This window comes from Dromaius novaehollandiae, chromosome 2 (assembly GCF_036370855.1).
Source record: "Dromaius novaehollandiae isolate bDroNov1 chromosome 2, bDroNov1.hap1, whole genome shotgun sequence".
Taxonomy (NCBI): domain Eukaryota; kingdom Metazoa; phylum Chordata; class Aves; order Casuariiformes; family Dromaiidae; genus Dromaius; species Dromaius novaehollandiae.
Window position 1 is genome coordinate 20180235 of NC_088099.1, and position 22406 is coordinate 20202640.

Consider the following 22406-nt stretch of genomic DNA (forward strand, 5'->3'; position numbering starts at 1 on the left):
CCCACAAGATATACACCAGACACCCAATGTATTTATGTGGCTTACCTGACTCTTCTTTCATTGCAATGAAACTGTAGCTTTGATGGTAATTAAAGTTGCCCATCACCTTCCAAGGCAAAACTCTATCCTCAAGTTGCTCATAGCAAAGTCCTGTATTTACAATGATGTTGCACAGACCTTAAACAGAAGTGGAGTTTCATTTAATGAGATACATGAGCTACAACTCTGCTATCCTATTATCAGAGGGGAATTGGGGGGGGGGGGGGGACAACCTCCATAATGATTCCTCAAGGAGTGAAGATTTATACAGAGAAGGTTTTCAAGAAAGCAGAATCGTCTATAGATGCATCATGTTGAATTGTCCAGGTACAATGATTCTAAGGTATTTTGCACTGTACTCCAAAAACTAGTACTTCAAGCACCGCAGGGAGGAACATATTCCTCCCAAATATCTATTTATTTTAAAAACAGTATTACAACATTAATTCAGTAAACTCAGGGAGACAGAATACCCATGTTATTTAGCTCAGGCAATTTTTAAGAGATAAAAGGAATATCATCCAGGATGCCTCACAGGATACAATTCTTTTAACAAATGCTATGTTTGGCTTTAATAAGTGGACACATTTCTTTACAAATGTACAATGCAGAAAGAGTTAAAAAGGTTTACTTCAGAGCCAAACGTATTTAAAAGAAGATGAAAGAAATAATAGTACCTTCTAAAGTAATACTCACATTACTGTATTGAGGAAATCTTTCATAATATACAGCCCTACCATTAGATTAACCAAGCTGCAATTTTAAAAACTGATGTTAGAGACAGTAAATACACCCTAAGTGTGAGAGTGTGTTACATTATTGTGACACTGTGAACATGCTGATACTTTGCTGGTCAATGTTATTTACTGTCATTAAGTAGACACCTGCTAGACAGCCACATCCAGTGAAGTATTCCCGTCCTCCTTGCAGTGCCCCTCGTCAGTGCAGAGCCTGCGGGAAGCTGGGCTGAGTGAGGATGCAGACGTGACTCACTGCCGCCCGGGGGAGGCGGTGCAGAAACGGGCCTTCCAGCCGTTTATCCCTTACTGCAGCTGAGGGGTGCAGCCCTCAGAAGTCAGCTGGCCCATGAGAAAGTGCTCCCCAACGCCCACCCTCGCAGGAGTATCAAAACAGCACTAATCACCTGCAGCAACTGGGCACTCCGATTGCCCACTCAGGACAAATCAAAGGTTCCCAAACTCTTAGAGGTAGATGAAGTTGAAAGAAAAAAGAGTCACATGAATAATTAATACAGTAAGAGGAACATTACTCCTGTTGTTTGCTGTAAAGCAAACGCTACAGACTCCAAAAATGTACTGAGTCCAAAAACATGCTTGGCTAGTCAATATTTGAGTAACTGTTTAAATTAGCTGCTGCAAGTCACTATTCGCCTCCTTCGTACAGTTGGTTGTCCCCCACACGTTAAGAAACATGGATATTTGAAATCGAGTTCTCTTTGAATATTGACTATGATCACATAATTGAATTGCTGAATACATAACACACTTAGGTTTTGTAAAATAACTTGGCAATTAGCAACTGTTATGAGAAAGCTTAGCACCAACACAGATATGATCCAGTTCATACTGCATCATCTAATGAACAAGATTTCTTTGGTTGTTTGTTTAGGGTATTTTTCACTTTTTATTTTTTGACTGAGAAGAGCTGTGACAATTTCATAGGACTCCCCTTCTAGAAAAATATAAATATCTTGCCTACCTTTCCCTAGTTACCATGCTCCCTGGAGACTTTACCACACTGCTCGTTCCACAAGGTTTGCCTATGCTAAGATCACCTAACATGATAACTGGTGACGGTGTTTCTTTTGTCTACTTTAAGTCTATTTTAAGTCCAGCTGAAGTAAGCTGAGAAAGTAAAAGAGAAAAGTCCAGGGCTTAGACATACTTCTTGTAACGGCTGGAAAAAGGGAATATTTTTTTCTCATTATTTAGAAAATTAGAGCTGAAGTAGTTAGAACCAAGTTTTACGTTGTTGAATGTGTTCTTTAGAAAATCACTGCAGACTAAAAAGGTATTTGTATCATTTTTTGCAAAAGTAATTTTGCAATATTATACAGCAATTTTACCATCTTCAACACAAGTATTATCAGAAATTTACTCAATTTATCCATTAAAGATATCAGTAACCTTGTCTGCATATATATCAGCTTTCTTTTAAAGATTTCAGAAACATTTACATAGGCTGCAAGTATTTTAAACGATATATCAGCATGGTGAAAATAAGACACAATTGGGCACAAATTACGCCTTAGAATTCAACCCCTGATCAGTTTCCTAATGTCTGGTCCCCTTCCTTGACATTGCCTTTCAAATACTGTTCCACCCTTTTCACTCTGGAATCCTGTTTCCCCTAAGGAAACCCCAGTATATGACTTAAGTGAAGGCTCACTGGAAGGAAGCACGTATCTTCCAAATACATCTTTGACCATGGGTTCTCTGACCCATCCATGAGCAGACTGCATTGCCACATTGGCACTGACACTGCCTGCAGATCATTGCCCTTCTATCTCCACCACATCACCTCATCATCACAACTACAGCAAACATATGCATGGAAAATGATTCAAACTGTAAGTAGATCTGCACCTGCTTTTAGTGCCCTCTAAGCAAGTATACAGATGAAAACCAGAAACAAACTTATTCAAACGTCTTTACAGGGTTAAGAAACTCTCTTTAAAAAGTCTTGCTCCAATCTAAGGGACCTTTCATCTCATATATAAGCTTCTTTAATGATGCAAGAGTATCTAGTTCCATCAGCTGGTTGCATTCCCTTATTGCAATGAGACATGATATGCCTCCTGAAGAGATAAGGACACTTCAGCAAACTTACTTTCATATCTCTGCAGAACACTTTTGGCAAAGCTACTGAACACTCAAGCTCATCAGTTATTCAGCCTATCATTTTAAAATGATCGGTAAATTTTGGGCTTGACTTTCAAAAAAGTAGCTTGATAGGGTTTTTCTTGACCGATTACATTTTATCAGAATTATTATATATAATAAATATATAGAGTATATAGGATATAAAGATATGAGTTGTTATATTCCATGGCACAGCACAGAACAGCTCCAGCTGTTGTGGATGTGGCTTAACCCAATGTAATGATACAACTTTTTGAGAAAGATTAGAGGCCAACTGGTGCTAAGACTGCATGCTTAAATATGCAGTGATCAAGAGTGAGAATTAAGGCTGCACCTGCTACATGCTGCCACGATTTTCATCAAGGGCGTGTAAAAATCTCTATGCTGTCATCTGTAATAAGACCCATGCTTATGGACAGAAAAGGGATAAAACTAAAGAAATTCACAAATTCCCCACTCATGCTGTTAGTTATAACTTACCATTTGATATTGACCTCCTGCATCCTTTTTTCCAGATTTTTTTAAATAGCTACTGAGACAAAAATAGAGAAATCATTATTAAACTGCTACTTTAGTTCACCTTTCTGAATCTCTGTAAGCGAGCTTTGATGGAATAATATTCCATATCACATGCTAGGGAAGTGGCACAGACTTTCCCATATTTTTTCTCACTAAAGCTTTGAGTTTTGCACTGGTAGCCACCTCCCTCTCTCGACAAAAGATGATCTACTGTCTTTTCAGTGATTAGCTCACTGAAAAATGCAGTTTGCATTAACTTCTTGAAAACTCACTGTTTTATGCAAGGCTGAGCAGGTTTTAAGTAAAATAAAGATGAAAATTAAAGGCCACTATTTTTATCTCTGGATGCATACAACAGATTTAGCACTTCAGTGAAAGGAGAGATCGAGGCTATTGCCAGTGTCCCCAGACCCTGCAACAGGAGGATATGGCTAAATAAAGCTCCCAGATGATTTCAGAGAGGGGCTCCACAACAGACTAGGCAGGCGGGCAGCACCTAACGGCATCCCACGGCTCGCAAAAAGCTCAACACTTCCGGTGAGAAGGGCGCGCCAGGAAAGCACTCAAGGTTTCATACAACTAGGAGTGCCACTGAAATTTTTAACTTACACTGTGTTAAAATGACTTGCCAGTCAGGTGAGAAGGGATCATTTTGTCCTCTACAAACAGTATGGCTAACTAGCAGCAGGTGCCCTGATGCTAAGTATGACTCTTCCCTAACTTTAGCAGCTGTGAAGACAAACATGTCAGTGGATTAATTATCATCACTCTTCAGAAATGTGTTACAATTTTTTAGTGAAGACAACTTTATAAGAGTGTGCAAAACAAGAAAAAAATTTTATGGAAGTTAAACTTTTCTTTGCGCTGATTTTGACTGTTTTAGGGCAGAACTGCATTTGGACACAGATATCTTTCACAGAGAAGTATCTGTATGATTGATAAGCCTCTGAACTCCTCTGAAAATGTATGATTACCTTACCCGGCATAAGTATTGTTTGCATTTCTATTGAATTTACATGCAGTGATACACATCAAATTGAGGATATTAAAAAAAAAACAAAACAACCCACCCCAACCTATAAAATGAAGGGAGTAAGGTTCATTTAAATTACTTCCTCAAGCAACAGGAAAACATCATTTATTTTTTCAGGTGAAATTACTAAGTCTGTTAATTTGATTTCTTGATTAGGTATGCAACAATTTTGCAAACTTCCAAGGAGAAAATAGTAACCTTTCTGTATTTATCTTTTAGACAGAGAGTTTAAAATTATAATGACAAATAATACTTTAAATATCTGAGAACTAATTTCCAGAACAATTTCAGTAGTGTTCTCTTGCCTCCTTTGTGTTACATGGGAGATGAGCATAACAGAAGCCTTCTGGAGCAGAATAAAAAGGGAGAGTGAGCAGTTTCTACTTGTTTGACTTTCTCGTTCTCATAACTCAAGAATCAGCTTTAGTCACGCCTTAAAACTCATATAAATTGTTCAAAAAATGCACATATATTAATCAGCATCTTAGCTTGAAATCATCTGCATTCAGTGAATATTGAAGACCAATTCTGTTTACACATTACAAGTGCCTGGGAGAAGGGTTTCTTCTCTGCCATATTTTAAGCAATGCACAGGGCACCTATTTGCCTTGTAAACTGTATTTTGCATGCTTAGTGATCAGCAAGTAAGTTCTAGTTACACTGCTTTTCTACTTAAAACCATTGCCTGACCAGCTAACGCTAACTCCAGTGTGATATTTACAAGGCAATTATTATCGCTGTCACGTCTCCCAGAAACTTCCCTGGGAGCTGTAACATCCAGTGGCACATCAGTGAGTTTTGTGTAGAGATGTACGCCGCATAGCTATGCGTAAGGACTGGCTCGAGCAATAGGAAGGCCAGCCTTATCAGCAGGATTATTGGCTTATCCATTTGACTTTTTCCCTACAGGTGGCAGGTTGTCGTCCCTACTTGCCTGCAGTCATATGAAGAATGAAACACCGAACTGAAGCCATCACCAGGGCTTGCTCAGATCTGTGGATACCTGCGTGGGGATAGCAGAAACACTGGGCGAAGGAATGGCCTCCTGGTTGCCATCTCCTTGACAGACCGGCTGACTCAAGCGAACCATCATTTGAAGCAGTACAATTCAAGGGACTTCCTTGTTTCTGAAGGACTTCTGATGTTGTGTAGAAATCTTTTTGAGCCACTGGTCTGATTTCCCCAGAAGCTACAGCTTGTCCCTGCACCGAAACTCTGCTCTGACGCTGGGCGACGCAACCTGCTGCTGAATGGAGGGGCCCTGAGCTGTGCAGCCACACGAGGGCAGAGGGCAGTAATGTGGTAATACACTAATGAAATGGTAATGTAAGAGGTAAGTCAACATGAAGGGCTAAACTGCATGAAGTAACTGCTTACACTATAACAATAGGAAAAGCAAGGAAGGCACTGATGATGGCAGATGAGCCCCAGTTAACTGTCAACAGTATATGTGTGGTCAGGCACAGGAAGCACACTGCATAGCGAGACACCCAGGCTGGAAAACATTCAAGTGTAACATGAAGTTTCAGAGCTAGCCCATGAACTGAATGCATGATTTTAACACTGCCTGGGAAGTTTAGCATGTGGCTAAAGTCATTTGTCATGCATTCATTGCTTCATTGCTAAATCTGTGTTACAAAATAACAATCGATAGGATAGCACATTAATTGTTGTATTCAAAGTGGTTTTAGGGGAGGCTGGACTTCGGTCTCAAACTGCTGGATTAATTTTAACCCCTTCATATGCTGTTTGATCATCCACACCAGTGCTATGCTTGATACTTACCATACTACCCTAATTAAAAAATGCGAGTAATGAATCCAGCGTCAAGTTTTTGTGATGGGAAAAGGCCGAGTGACTGTGGTCCCTGGAAGACATGAAACTGGAAGGAGGGCGAGAGCCTGCTCATGCTTGGACACTGGCAGCCACGTGTAATGGGAAGAGAGAGTGTATCTTAAGTTGGGCAGGACAATGTCTCCAAAAGATAAATCTGCAACCTCAAAAGAAGGTGATATACATCCCAGTTCTGGACTGCCAGATCAGGCTTTGCAAGATTGTTTCAAAGATGCAACTAGTTAGGAAAGCTCTTTCTGAAACTTCTGTGTTAACCAGGCAGTGCCATGCGCCTCATGGTCTCACCTTCTCTGTCAAAACCTCCTTTCCCATGTCTTCCAGCAAGAGTGCTTATAAAGATTGATTTTAATTTATACAGAACAATTGAGTCTATATTGCATCTAGATGCTGCAGATGAACCTGAGTTTTGGAAGACAGCAGGCCGAGGAGGTCTTGCCCCAAAGTTTTCACAGCCCAGGAAACTTCTGGTATGTCTGCTGCGTTGCAAAGACGGCGGCCTCTTCGCAAACTCAGAATATCAGGCTCGAGATAAATATTATCTAAACCATGACACAACCAAAACCTATGTCAGAAGGTGATGGCTATCATAAAACACACATTCGTCAGTAATAGTACAACATTCTCTGTTCTTAAATATCTAGATACTATTACTCTGGATATGTCCAGCCAGCTGTGGATTCCAGATGTTTTGATTTTTCACATATTTTCAGCTTTGCCTTTTATTTCTCCCTCTCTTTTCTTCCTAAGCAGCATTAATAACTGTTGGGTTTTTTTTTCCCCGCAGGTGGAGAAAAGTATGAAATCATGACTAGGCCCAGGGTCCTCTCTCTTTATTTAAAGGAGCAGCAGTCCTGGGTGACTACTTATTCCATAAATACTTCAGGGGTTAGAGGAAGCCTAAAGAAGAGACTAATCCTTTATTTATTGGGGATAGACAGTTTTTAGCAGATGACACAGGTAAAGCAGACTTTTGAATGCCTTTCTCAAATCAGACTTCACGAAAAGAGTCAGCTGTGATCACATCTTCCAAAATTAATACCAGTGACAAATAAAGGAGGAATAGGACAGACAGTATTTAGATAAATCAGATTATTCCAAATTTGCTGGTCTCATGAATCTCATCGTAGGGTACCCCAAGAACTAACTGATGAAAATTTTTGTGTTCTTAATGCTTATCTGAATTCATTCAGGATTGCTGAAATACTAGAAGACTGGAAAAGGTCAGATATTGTGCCTACCCTTAAAACACAAGAAAGAGGATTTAGGAATTAAGATCAGTTAGGATCAGTTAGGAGAAATGGCTGCATCTTTCCTAGGGGAAAAAAGAACAAAACAAAACAAAACAAAACAAAAATCCCTTGTAAATGCGTAGCAGATTTAAAAGAAGATGAATAACAGCAAATCAGTTAATCACAAGCTGAAAACACTACCATGCCATTGCACAACAACTGTACTTGAACAGGATGTACAAGTATTTATCTGCAACAAATATAAAATAATCCTTCCACTCCACTTAGTAACGGAGTACCACATCCAGCTCTGAAAAATCACACTTCAGAGGAAATTTAGACTAACCTGACTACCCCCAGAGGGTAGCAATGAGACTCTCAAGGAACCCAGGGATGGGGAAGTTTCTCTCCGTTTCACTATGGCATTCATACTACTGTGGCCCCTTTAGCATAATCCTCCAGGGTTCCCCAGAATGTAAATTCTGGGAAAGATCATCCGGAAAAAATCCCCAAACATTTTTTCAAATTGAATGCTTTGACTGAAAGGAAATTGGCATCTCTCAGAGAAACTGATTTGATAACTTCTCACCATGTCCGATATTAATTTCTGACAGCTGGCCAAAGCTGCAGTGCTGCTCAGATTTTCCCACTGTGCCACAAGCAGCAGTCCAAGCCAAGGTTTTTCTCTGCTGGATGATTTGCCTTTTCGCTTTGTTTTTCAAATCCATGCAATAGGGCTCCAAATAACGCTGGCAACTAGGACTGAAGAAAGTTCTATCACTCTCGTCACTTCATTAGCAGGCAAGAATAACAGCTAAAATAGGAGCTGACTTTTCTGTCTAGAAAAATACCACAATCCATCTACTAAAAATGAAAACAGCTAGACAAATATATCAACTGCAAAGGATATGAAATGCATGGGTGTTGTTATTTCTTTTTATCACATATGCACAATACTTTTTCACCTTCAAACAAGAACCTCTCAACTCTAAGAACTTCCCACCTTCTTGGTGCTATGCAAATAAACGTACTAGAACCGAACTCACATTTAAAAAGTAATCTCCACTATCTACTAGAATATCCACAACATTACGTCAGGGCATAAACCTGAAAGTTACTGTTTCAATTCAAAACTCCAGCTCTCATTTTGAGAATGAGACACAGCCAAAGTTAGAAATGTTACATTTATAGGGTCAGTTCTGGAGAGGCAAAACTTTTTTGCAGAAAGCAACTAGCCTTGAGGGGGTTTTAGTAGTTCAGAATAACATTTTTGAGACTTTTGATCCAAATTTTGTAATATTAATCCAGATTTAAAGGGCTTTTTTTGATAGGCATCTACTGAAAGCCACAATATTGAAATACTATGGGACAAATTCAGCCATGGCACTTGAGTGTTCTACTACACTCTTAAATCCCTATACATATTGTGTATATGCAAAAAGTTACAGATTCTGTGCAGAATAAATATATACATCTTATATATGCCAAAGTGGCATCAATAAACTACAATATGGAACAGAAATATTAATCAGGTATTTTTAAGTACCTACAATCCTGGGCACCTGTTCATCTCCCTAATGGTTTATTCTAAACTTCAAAACCTCTCACTGATTCCAGAGAGACATAATTTAAAGAAAAATCAATTTTCAAAAAAATGATAAATAATTCTTCCCCAAATCATAGCCTTTCCAAAATTCCCTAGTCCTCTTGTCTTAAGCTTTTCTAGAGTTGTGGAAGTATTTTGAGTTTTATTTTTTTTTTTAATCCAACATTGTTAGCCTTGTAGAATAAGAAATAGAAGACCTTGAGCTTCCCAAGAGAATGTATAGTGCTCTCTTTTCCAATCCTGCCAGGTCTCAGAGGAAGAGATTTCAAAGTGTATATACTTTTAGCATTGAAAAGCAGTCCTTTCAGTAGTGGAACTACTGTAACCTGTTTCCAATGCACATTTTTTCACATGATTGAGTAACCAACTTTGTAAACTGAATTACACTTAGGTTGCTACATGCATTAACCTCCTGAAAGTTTCCATCAGAATTCACGGAATCTTCTCCACAGTCTGAATTTGCCTTTCTGGTGGATTCTCTGAATGGTGAGCTAAAACCCAAGTTTTTCCCTGGGGTATGGCATTCATAAGGTCTCTCCCACATGTGAATTCTCTGATGCCTAAGAAGAGTTAAGCATGCACTGCAACTTTTCTTTCAACATGACATTAGTCTGGTCTTCCTTCTCCACCCAGCCAGCAAATTTCACAAAATTATAGAAAAATGTAGAACTGTAGTATTTTACAGGTACAGCACAGCGCATGCTACAGAGCATACAGTATATATACTATATCACAGAAATGCAGTATTTTTGAGACACTTGCCTCTCCATCGGAATAGCATGAATTCAGTCTACGGGTAAAAAGGTTATTGATAAAGTAAGGATTACCGGAGTGTTTCAAATGATCAATTGAAATCAATCTTAAATCATGCTTTAAAAAAAAAAAAAAAGGCTAAGGCACACTTTATGCTTTGATACTTTGTTCTGAGTCATGATCTCACAGCAAATAAGAACAGAAGTTGTCCTATCATTCCTCACCAAAACAAATGTCCACACATTCATTTTTTAATATTCATAACTCTAGTTTATAGACTGCATAATTGCAATTGGAAGGAAACATGCTGTTTTGCCCCATTTATCCTCCAGGTGAAGTCATACATCAGTGGCTACACAAATAAATGTACAAGTTCAATGAAAGAATGTGTATTCTCATAGCTGATTACTGTTTCTGTAGTGCAATTTTAAATCCCAAGAGTTATTTTAATGATGTTCTTTTCCAGCTTGAAAAACTTTTTCTAGATTTCTTCTGTATTTTGATATCAAATGATCTGTCATACTTTGTTCATTTCTAAAGCTATTATTTTAAAATGAAATAATACATTTCATTATTAATTTGTAAAGCTATATGTGTTCCAAGTTTGAAACTTTGAACAATTAACCATATTAGGATGTACATATCTGATACCAATCCTAGTTTCATTACAGTTTTTTAGACTACCGTACAAGGTCAGTACAATTTCTGATTTTTTTAAAGATCTTTGTATAAACTATGCATTTTACAAGTAAAAAAGCATGTAATGGTAATAAAAAAGACAGCTAGCATTAAATTTGTGGGATAATGCACATTTGTACATACAAGTACTTAAAGAGCTGCATTTACTCTCCTCATGAATATTAAATAGTTACAGAGGGAACAAAACTTCTGTAGGCTAAACACAAACATTCCTTGATTTGTTATACTTTAGATAATGAACATCCTTGGAAAGTTAACCTATAATCTTACATGTGTTCTGTATCTGTAGGTACATCTCTGTCAGGAAATGCTGTGAAATGGGAAGTTCCTGCCAGATGAAGTCTTTGGCCTTAAAAATTCCACAGGTATTACTTGAATATCAGAAAGAGTAAGTTCCTAACTTTAGCTGTGATTTAATATTTATTTAAAAATCATAACAAGCTTTGAGATAATTAGTAATACACACATGTATTATATAGTCATTGTTATATTGGAATTTGTCATAAAAATAAAATGGAGAAAAGATAATCAATTCAGCTTTTTATGGGGCTGTTACTCTTGTTTTGGATGAAGAACATCATATATGAATTCCACTATATCCCTAAAGTCCTTTGATCCATATCTAATAACTAGGGATGGGACAGACCAGTTTTGTCTAGTTTGGAATCCAACTGAATATGAGATACCAAGAGTTCTACTCTAAAGTTATTGGAGTTGCATTCCAATGACCATGGTCTGCAGAGTGCAGAGAAGAAACAAGGGAGGAAAATGCAATGGGAAAAAGCAGCAAAGTGAAGCGATGTGAAGTCAACTAAAAAAAATATTAAAATTGAATAAAATGGGACAGAGAAAGGGAATTGAAAAGATATTCATTAGTATAGTCTCAGCTTTTCTAGGTGGAAAATATGGATGACAGAAATTCATAAAGCTTGTCTATCTGAATTGTGTATCTGACATCTCAGAGGGTAAAAAATTATATTGTAATTGATTCAGTCTTGAAAAGAGAATGACAAAGGAAAGGTTTACCTATATCATTTTTTTCTTTAAAGCAGGAAATCCAAACAGCAGTGGGCTGGGTTCCTCAGACCCCCAGCTCCAGGGAGTTCATTAACGCTGCTCACCGTAACTGGTTTGTAAGAGTCAAGCTAAGGATTTTCAGGCTTTGCCACCCCAAGGACAGAGCACAGCCCTGCACAGTGGTTGTCACCATGGGAAGACAACAGGAAAGAGATCAAGCAGAAAACAGGAGAAAAGCTAGAATTACTTCTTCCAGCAAAGGAGAAAGCAAAGGGAGGTAAGGGCAACCACCGCTGCTTCTGGGAAGGGACAGCCTCCAGCAGCAGCTACTGTCACATGTTCAAGACTTTTCCCTTTGCATTGGCCACATGGCAATAGCAAGGAGATGACAACCCAGCTGTCTCGGGCTCTTACACAGCAAGGGAAATGGTTGTATTGCAGTCCTTCATCGCCTGACACATCGTGCGTTCCTACCATGCCTACAGTGACGTGAAGTTTGCAAAGATAAACCACTTGCCAGATGGGAAATGCCAAAACTAAGATGATCTCTGCCACCCTATTTCAACTGTCACGCGCACACATGCTGCAGTGCAGCCTTTCATTGCCTGCCCACGTCCCCTCTTCCACACAGGACACCTTCCTTGTTCTCTGCACAAAATTAACAGAGCTCATTTCACAAGCACACGCTCGAATGTCTCGTCTTCTCTTAGCTATTCAGGATGTGGACTTGGGTTTTACATACCACATCCTTTGTCAGACCTTGGTCTGAAGATCAAATGACTAATTTTGTAGCCACAGCCTCAGTATTCCTCACTACTGTATTAAAGTAGTTAAATATCTGTGAAATACTCTCCTCACAACAGTCCTTATAAAATAAGGGCCTTCTTCTACCCTCCTCCTTCCTTTTTTCAATGAGATGAGAAGCTGACATCAGAGAAATTATAGTCAAAGTTGTTCATTAAATTCAGGTAAAAGTTGACCTTATAAATCACAATGAAATAACAATAATAATAAAATCACAGCCAACACTGACTTCAGGTACTATGACGAGTGTTCAGCACTGCAAATCAGACCCAGGATCTCAGAACTGCATAGCCAGAAATGAAAACAAAAGCCAAACCCACACAGCTAGTGTTCACCTGCAAAAGTTAAAGCAGTAACTCCAATATCACACAGAGCTCTGTGGCAGAGGCAGAGATAAATCCAGTCCAGCCTTTAATGGCATTAATTATTAGGCCTTCTTTTCTCTCTGCCCCTCCAGTGCCTCATTGCCTATATAATCCAACTCATAGTAAGGCATCCCATGCACAAGCCAAGGCAGGGGACCTGTGGAAAAAAACAACAGGTAATCATCACAATTAAAACAAATCATGCTTTACAATCCAATGAAAACTGTAACTGTAGTTTTGGATTTCCCATCTTTTGAGCACTTGGCTTTCCTAGAGGGCTTTGTGTTGACAACATTCACGTATGTGATCTTTCTGACTTTACTTTAAAAAAAATTCAGAGAAACCAGAAACACCATCATGCTGCTCATGGACACCAGTAAAGCTCACTAGTGCAGCTGAAGTTTTTAGTAGAGCACAGCGTTGTTAAAGCACTAAGGGAGCGGCCACCCGCAATCGCAGGTTGTTCTCTTCTACGCAGACGAGTATCAGATGGGATAACACACACATGTTATCACGGGCTTTCATAGCTACTACAGGTGAAAGTCAGCAGGACAGACCCCCACTTCCACACCAGACCATTCAGGACTGTGCTCCACTTGTCAGCGCCTCCTGCTCCCATCTCTCTATGCCACTTCCCATCCCACCCCTCTGATCCCCTGTCATAAACCCCTACCCTCCTTGGCCCTGCTTCCTCCTCCAAGCCCCAGTCCTCTTCCCATTTTAGCTCTTGCCCTCCCCTCACCATGTTCTTCATTTCAGCTGTCTTACTCAGCTGGTACCTGCCCCTGGCACCTCACCCATTTTCCATCTCTTCCTGCACCAAACTCCTAAAACGTCCTTTGGCTACTGCTCACAAACTCCTGCATTGCTCAGCGCCCTGCCCAGGGCACTCCCCTATGTACCGTACACCTCACACTGTTCCTTTCGGCTTCTGCCCTAGCTGCCACCCTGGCTCCATCCAGCTGTGCACCTTTTTCTCCCAAAACAGCATCTTCCACATCACTTCTGCCAACACGTGGGCTCCACTGGTCGCATGCAGCCAGCCCCCTTTTCAGAGAGAAGCAGCATGCTCTGCATTTCCATCTCCCTTATAATATGTTATTTCAGAAGTATCAACATTTTTTCTGCAATATCTCTTGTAGAAATAACTCACAGTAACATCTTGCCTAATGTACACAAATCATCAAAATGCAGAAAGCCAGTACATAACAGGGATTAATTCATGCTCCAGAAAACAGTAAGCATAATGCTGTAAATACTAAAAGCACATGGCAGGTTTCAGCATTACTGATAACTGCAAGGTTTTTCTTTTAGAAGAATCTCACCTAAAATACTAAGCAGTGAGTGCAACCCTTGTTATTAGTTGCAAGGCATTATGTAGCCCAAAAATATCTAAATAAAATGGATAAAAACAGGCCCCAAGAGCTCCATAAAAATCACAACCATTTAAAGGACATACTTGCTATTCTGTAAATTGTATATAACTTCCTTTTCTCAAGGCACCAAATACATGAGAGAACATAAAGGGGACAAACTACTGTTTAAAAGACTTTAACTGGGTGCAAACCATAATCCTACTGCTACTGGGAGCATCTGGTGGACTTTCCAAACTTTATAAAATCTAGCTGGAAAACATAATTTACTATAGCACCAATAAATATTTGGTTACCAGGGTAGAAAAAATTGTGTATCTGCTACTTTTGAAGAAAGGTTTTGATTTCTTGCATACATCACAAAATCAAAAATGAGTTTCCACATTACACAACTAAATATGCATGATGATCTCCGAGCAAGATCAGAAGTTTAAGCCCTCCCACCTCCAGTTTTTCTAATTGCTCTCTTCTGCCTTTAATAAAGTGCTTCAGAGCCAGCTTCCTTTGTGGAAACAAACAGATCAGCCATCTCATTGAGTAAGATTAGGTGTCATCACTTCTCCCTTCTTTGTGAAATAATGAAAGTCATACTGCAGGAAAAAAAAAAATGTAAACCTTATTCAGCAATGAACAAGACTCGTAACCTTGGATGCCATATGTGTGAAATAAAAATAGTTTCAAGCTAGAAAGTCTATGATTTACTCTTTTCTTCTAAGGATTTAGGACAGAAAGGGCAGCATTTCCCATCATGGATTGCAAGGATTCTACTTATTCTTACTTAAATATAAAATCTATTAAAAGTCCAATTAGAATAATACTAGTTTTACTTCCTAATACGATGCAAATTCACTCATTTTTTGCTGTGCAGATTAAAGGGCTACTTTTAAATGCAGTTCTGGGGAGTAATGTCACAAAAACTAAGTTAAAAAGAGCCCATGGCAATGTTTCTGTAGTCCATTGCTTAACAGATAAGTGAGAGTAGATCGTAATCTTATATTATCCTCCACATTTGTTTGTATTCTAAAAGCATATAAGCCTTTTGAAATGCACTTGATCTGTTTAGTTTTTACACAAGAAAATCAACTCACAGCTGCCTTATTAGGTCCTATGAAGGGGAGTTTTACCTACAGCATTGACTGAGACATTCTGGGACTGTACTAATGTATATTTTCTCCCATTATTTAATCTTTCTGACACTTGCTAATATTTTTAAATTATCATTTCAAATAAAGCCTTGTGATATGGGATCACATTCAGACCATAAAAGATAATCAGTGATTTACTGCTTTTATAGACAAATGTTTTTAGCTTGTATACAGTACCCAGCCACAAATGCACAACAAAAATGTTTTGAATCCTTCTATTTTAGAAACAAACGTACTGTATACTTGAACCTGTCATTTAGAAACAACATAAAGATACATACACACACACACACACACACACACACACACACACTTAGAAAATAACTGATGTTTGGGGTTTGTTAAAAAGCCAGTAATTGCAAATTCATTTAATTATTTATTTTATAGCATGACATAAAAGGTTACCTTTCAGAAAAGGAGCCCTCCGTGGCACAAGCAGTTCCGTGATTTCCACCTGCTCTTGCTGATGCTGCTTAACCAGGTTTCCTTCACTGCCAGCCCTCAAAATCTTTTCACCTAAACTAATTTTTCTAGATCGGCTGTTAAAGTCTTCTTTCCTAGATGAAGGTGATTTAGATGCAGTATTAGCTGAGAGCGGTCTAGCCAAGCGAGAGGGTTTGGACATTGTGAATATGCAGGAATTTACCTGCTCCGACAGCAATTTCTGAGATTCCTCCCCAGCTCACTTTCCAGCACAGAGGCTCTGGAGTTGCTGCGTGCAGCGCAGCTGGATTTGAAGAGCAGCGCTGCCAGTTCAATCCGTTTTAAACAAAAGGCATTGGGTGGTCACACGGACAATTTACCCGACCTGTGGAATGTAAATGTGCGTGTGGGTAAAACGGATAACTCTTCTCCAGCGTCAACCAGACCAGGTGCTCTTTTGAGGACTGTAAAAAGCTCCTGGCAGGTACAGACTAGACACTGGGCAGTGCTGAAGCAGAACAAGAATGCCCCACCTCCGCAGGTAAAATAATGCAAAGTAATCCAGATGTGGGGCTTACACTGAATGAGGGCTCTTACTACATTCGCTTTCCAAATGTCACTCTCAAACAGATACTTGCTTGTTTTAGCACACTGCTTCATTATACATCAACCTCTCACTATTTAAGAATCATACAGTAAATGCCTGATGTCAAGAATAAATGTTTATCTTTAAGCATGGTTCAAGCTTAAATTGGACTAAAAAATGCATATTCTCTTACTATTGTATTTTCTAATTCAGCAGAATAAATGAATTATTAACAATATCATCTCTTATTGAAAAATCTCCTAAATTCCTTATTATTAACTGCTTATAACCATCATTTAGGAAATAACACTATATAGAATACTGCCCATTATACTTTCTTTCACTGACATATATACCTAAGAAAAAACCCTCTTGGCCTCTTGCCTACTACAGATAACCATGGTCTTTATTGCCTCTCCAAAGAAATAATGTCTGACTTCAGGCTACATTATTTGAAACCTCAGTTGCTAGATGCTTTCCTTTGAAAATGCTTAGGCAAAGCCCATCTAACTTTCTCTGCCAGCCCTGTGCTCGCGAATGGTGCCAAGATTCAGAGCATTTGGTCACATGAAAAGACGATCCCATTCAGTGTAATTTTGCAAACAACTTCCAAAGAAAAAGAAAACAGTGTAAATGAGAGGAAAACATCACAGCTACAGCTACAATGAAATCTCTACACTGAATTTCAAAATGTATTCTTCAATATCCCAGGCAACCAGTATACCACATTATTGTATGAAGGACCATACTATTTCAAAGCTAGAACAAACATAAGCCATGCAACACTACAAGAGCTAAGTACTGGTAGTTATGTAGGAGAAAAGCTTAATGGGAAAATATGACTCAATTGTTGCAGACATTCCTGATTTTCTGAGATGGTAATTGTGCAATGCAATAAAACATTTTTGCATGCTATTTCCACATGGTTTTTTCCCAAGAATCCTACATTAAAGAGGTAATTGTTCGTGCTTCCTTATAAAGCATACTGTCTATTGCTCTGTTGCCCCATTAAGAAAGGGACTGATTAAGTGCAATATAGCAAGCCTTGCCACAATATTGATAATATTCTGTGGTTTATTTTATCAACACAGTAGGAGCTCTAAGTAAGTGGGAAGACTTCAGCTCCCAAGGAGGGACTTGACAGGCAGGAGAATAACATCAGACTGATTAGCAGCGCTCAGAAGCAGCAGGTCACATAGCAGAAAACAGCTCAGAAACCAAAGTGAAGCAACAACATGAACGGAGAATTAACCACGAGACTGGAGTGAGGAACAAGTGCGGTAGGCAGAGAAAAAGTGAAGAGTCAATACATATGTGAGAGCTCAGTTGTACGGAGCCCAAGAAGTACTGTCTTACTCTTGGGAGTATTGCATGCACTTTTTGTTAGTAAGAGAAAGCTCTACATTTAGAGAAGATACTAAAAGGCAGTTATTTGTATCTGTTTGCTATTTATTGCCAATGAATTATAAACAAGTCTGTTTTTACACTCCCTCTAAAGATCCTAGACTGTTTTGCTAACATAGTTTTTATCAAGATCTTCTGCCAATACATCTTTACAAAATGATAAAATTCCATGTTTAAAAACAGTTTTTAAGTAGTAATAATAATGTCTCTCATATTACATATATGGTTTTTAATTCTCCCAGACTCAGGATAATTGCGATCTAAAATTGAGTTCTGATTGACAACATAAATGACAGTGTTTCAACTTTGGAATTAATACCGCTAATGTGAAATGCCACTGAAATTACTGCATATTCCCAGTTCATCCTAACTGAGCACTCTTAGCAGAAGCAGGGTGTTCCTGGAAACAGCAGCTTCATTTGTGAAGCAGGAGTCTAAGCAGGCGGTCACATTGCCCATAATCTCAAAATAATGTAACTGCTACGCAATATGAGGACGTCATGAATGCAGGTTTTTCCTAAGGCTCTCTCTATGGTAAAACAGCAACAAGAGCTGGGTTTCACAGGAGGGGAACATCACCCTCTCCCACACTTCTGGCAGGAAAAGTCCTAACTGTTGTCCATTTGGATATGGAGGAGCAAGTGACACTTTTTGCACTGTGAGACAGCAGCCATGTCCTGACTAATATGTGCTATTGCCAGGAAAGAAGATCTCTGTTTCAAACCAGAGACATTAGTAAAAAGAAGTGAGACAATTCATACACTGTTCATACGTTACTACTTTCTCAACACCTGAAATTCCCGGAAAACTCTGGTCAGTCAAAGACTACATTTTTTGGTAATATCTGAAGAGTGATCAGTTGCCTAGTGGTATTTTCAAAATACATCCAGAGTCTAGATATAATATGAATGCATAAATATCTTAAAATCTGTCCAAAAGTTGTTCAGCCCTCCTTCCTCCATGTCCTAACGGATAAACTATCCCACACCTGCTTTCCCCTTATGGCAGGATTTACTTCCTCCCTGCTCGTTACTCCTTTTTGGCCTATTATCATCCACGATACGGCATTCTCAAAAAGGGTTTGCTTGTTTTTTTAAAGGCTCTCCCTCACTTTGCTGAGATGCAAAGCTAGTGGTCACTGCCATGAACATCTTCTACACCTCAGGTCTTTCCAAAAAAACGAACGTAAGCACAGGCTGCTTAGCATTTGGGGTTGGATCTAGAAACACTAAATCACTTCAATCACGGGGTGAAAGAGCATGACAGCACGTGGCTGGGGGCGGCTGCTGGCTCCCCATCGGCCTCACCCCTGATTGCAAAGGTCTGTTGTCCCACCACCCCCATCTGCTCCCCAGGGGCCAGGAGCTCCCCATCCCCCTGCCTCGCCACAGGCTGCTCGAGAAGCTCCCGGGCACTGAGTCTTTCATTAACTCCCAAGCTTTCTGAAGCCCCTAGGTACTCTTTTAAACTGCTTAAAAAAAACCCAAACAAACAAAAAAACGAAAACCCTTTTCCCTTAGATTTAGATATCCAATGTGAGCTATGCAGGAAGCACACATCATATTGATGTAACATACCATTAAGCAACAAAGTAGTCCAATTTGTCAGGTTTTCGTGAAGTGCTGTGGGAAGTTTTCTCCTGCTTTGGGTCAATGAATAAGCTCTGTCACTGCCTTACACAGTCGAAACTGATATCAGTGGAACAACAATGTAGCCTATTCTTTCCGATAACCATGTACATGTAAACAACTAATGTTTTTAGAATACCATATACTTTCCATACGCTGTTCGAAACCATGTCCTATTAGTTTCAAAATACAAGTCTCTTCATTCCTGCCTAGAAAATAAATTACTCCTGAAATATGACAACAAGAATTTGTTACAAGTTAGCTAGCAGAAGGCATTTTTACCATAGCATATTAAATAGGTTATTATACTGCTATTAACTTAAGTAACGTTTGTGCCCCCGGACAGAAGAAACATGACTAGAGATGTTATTAATCCAAACAAAGCATTTGCAAAGCTTGAAATTTCCTTTTTTGGGCACCCAAGAAGTTCTGGTTTACATTCTCACATAAAGGGCTGGATAGAGGAGGGCAACCTTTGCATGCGAAGCAGGAAAAATAGGTAGCTGATCCCGTATAGTCGAATATGTGGCATTTTCTCAGTATGTAGGAAAAGATTAAAGATCACTCCTCACCCTCTTTCACTAAACCCTCTCCATCTTTTGACCTGCAACTATCAAAAGAAGAGAGAGACATACATACACATACATTTCAAATCCAGCAGGCTGATTCTAAACCACTGAGAGTCAACAACTGCTACTTGAGTAAATGGAAGTTGCAGGTGCAGAAGTTAAAACCCTAAATTAATGAAGTTTTCTCTCTACAAAATTGGGCAAGTAACCAGATGGCACAATGCTTTCAGTGCAAAATGAGAAATAAATGTATAGGCAGCCACAGAACAAGATCAGTGATGAAAACAATTTCAGATGCAAATCACAGATAGGTATGCAAAGTAATAAAAAAAAAAGTTTAATGCTTCAGAGAGGTACATCTTCTAGTAACTGAAGCATGCAAAATTTGTGAGGAGTTCATTCTGCAGATGTTAAAGCTTTCTTAGAAGCATGTGCCAGTACTTTGTTTTCCTCCATACGATTACTGAAACAGTTGTACAATATACATAATACAGAAGAGGCTTCATGTTCAATATACTGAGACCCATTTTAAAACACCTCACACAACTCTAAAAACATTTTTTCTGGAAAAGAAAACCATGCAAAAGGAACCCAGCCAGTCAATGGCAGCTGAACTCCCCCCTCTCCCCCCCACAAAAAAAGAAAGCTGTAATTATGGAAAGTCCTGTTACTCTTTAATATGGTCTTAAAAAAACCCCAGTCTGTTAAGGGTCCTGCAGTAATATAATAGCTGCCTAGAAGATGCTATAATTAAAGCTGAGTTGTCATTTCTATCAGGAAACCCTGTTCCAAAGATTTACTACTCAGCCATAAAAATTCAATCTCAGCTCCAAGACTTAAAAAAAAAATACACCATCAAATTCAGAAAAAAACCCTTCAGGTCTGTTTTAATTCATTTTCTTGAAGTTTTAGAAAATTAAGCAACCATAACAAAACCTTTCTTAAAGGTAGATGACTTTATAGCTGTGGAGTCTGAATGCATTACTCTTCCTCAAAACCAGAAATACCATCAGTAAGGGCAGAATGAATTCTTTTTACTATTGTATCACTTCTCCATCTTATATTTGGCTTTGGTCTAATACCTAGATAGTCCTACATTTACCAAATAGGTCTGTGGCCTACTAATATAATGTTTACATACATTTAACTATATCAGGGTTATGACCTTTTAAACCAATGTAGTTATACCACCACTATCCCTAGTATGTCCATATGTGCTCTGTCTTAAAGGTTCCTTTGGACTATTATACTTGATTCCCTTCCCCATGTGAATAGCTATACAAGTCTTAGCACACTTGCACACACGTAACTGCATCCACCCATGGGATGGACCGTGTGTAAGAAAAAGCAGTGCAACATTTGTGTGCAAACACATCCGGCAACGTTTGAACAGTTCACCAAGATTGTTGCTCATATTTCCAGCTGATGCCAACTGTGATGGCAGGTTTGGGTACGTTATACCACTAAGACGATGACATTCACTAAGCAATTCCAGAAGGAGTGATCCGTTGTGAGCAGCTGCCCATGCACCTCATAACGAATACTATTTTTGCAGAATTTTACCTTTTCCTATACCTCAACCATGCACAGAACAACAAAAAATTCAGAGACTTCTTCTTTGCGTCTATCATTTACTAAACTCTACTGAAGAGTGTTCTGTGATTTGGCTGTTCTTGACGATGTATTGGTCGGCTGTAATGACTAAGAGAGCTAAAATTATATAGTCTTAGTACAAAGTGGTCTCATGTGTACCCCTGTTTTAATCAAATAAAATAAAAAGTTAACTTTAATGGATCCTTAAAAGAACACCCCATAAGTCTCCCCCTCACAACACATTGTTACTGTTACCACGTTGTTAAACAACATATGAATGCTTCCACATGTGCAGTTCTTTCACATTAGATTCTTGAAGTTTTCTAAGGATATGCACAAAAATACATTTTGTCAAATTTCTAGTTTTAGTAGTCTTTAATAAAAGAGAGAGGTGCTGAAGTTTCAAATTCTCTTCTGAAATTATGTAATTGAAGCTATGCCTACCTTAGTCTTTAATGCCTCTACAATAAGGATAGGAAGAGGAACAAAATGAAACCCTACACTGACATTTTACTCAGGAGAAAATGTAAGTTTCAAATGTTTGTTCTGAATTTGTTTTAGGGTATCTACAGCTTTCTCTAGTCCTTTATGCACTACCCATTTTCAAACTAATGCCTCTTAATAAAGGAAAGACACATCACAGATACAACATGGAGAGCTTAAAAGTTTTACAGAAAATATACAGGCCTTACAGAAAATCAGCCCATACAATGCTTTGAATGAAAACTGGGAACGAAGAAGAGGAAAGCAGTAGGAAACAGGAACAGACTGGATGTCCCAAGACACAAACGCAAACCTTGGCTAAGAGAGGGCTGCTCATATGGGAAGGCACTGATACACCATTTCACTGTTTCCAACGTTCCTCTGCTGTCCTAAGGGCTTCAT

At 38.9% G+C, this 22406-nt stretch overlaps 1 protein-coding gene across 9 annotated transcripts in view; it reads right to left on the bottom strand.

Annotated features, from left to right (window-relative positions):
• The window catches only part of KIAA1217 (KIAA1217 ortholog), a 354487-nt gene that overhangs the window by 228879 nt on the left and 103202 nt on the right, over positions 1-22406 (bottom strand). For 2 of the 9 annotated variants that reach the window (XR_003260038.2, XM_026105800.2), the window contains exon 1: positions 15724-15993. The exons of 1 other annotated variant lie outside the window; for it this stretch is intronic. Coding sequence is in view for 6 of the 8 variants with exons in the window: in XM_026105800.2 (XP_025961585.2) it covers positions 15724-15943 (220 nt within the window). In the remaining 2 variants the exon portion in view is untranslated. Of the gene's footprint in view, positions 1-15723; positions 15994-22406 lie in introns of those variants that run through there. 6 more of the 9 variants (XR_003260037.2, XM_026105799.2, XM_064505926.1 and 3 more) reach the window with 6 other exon arrangements.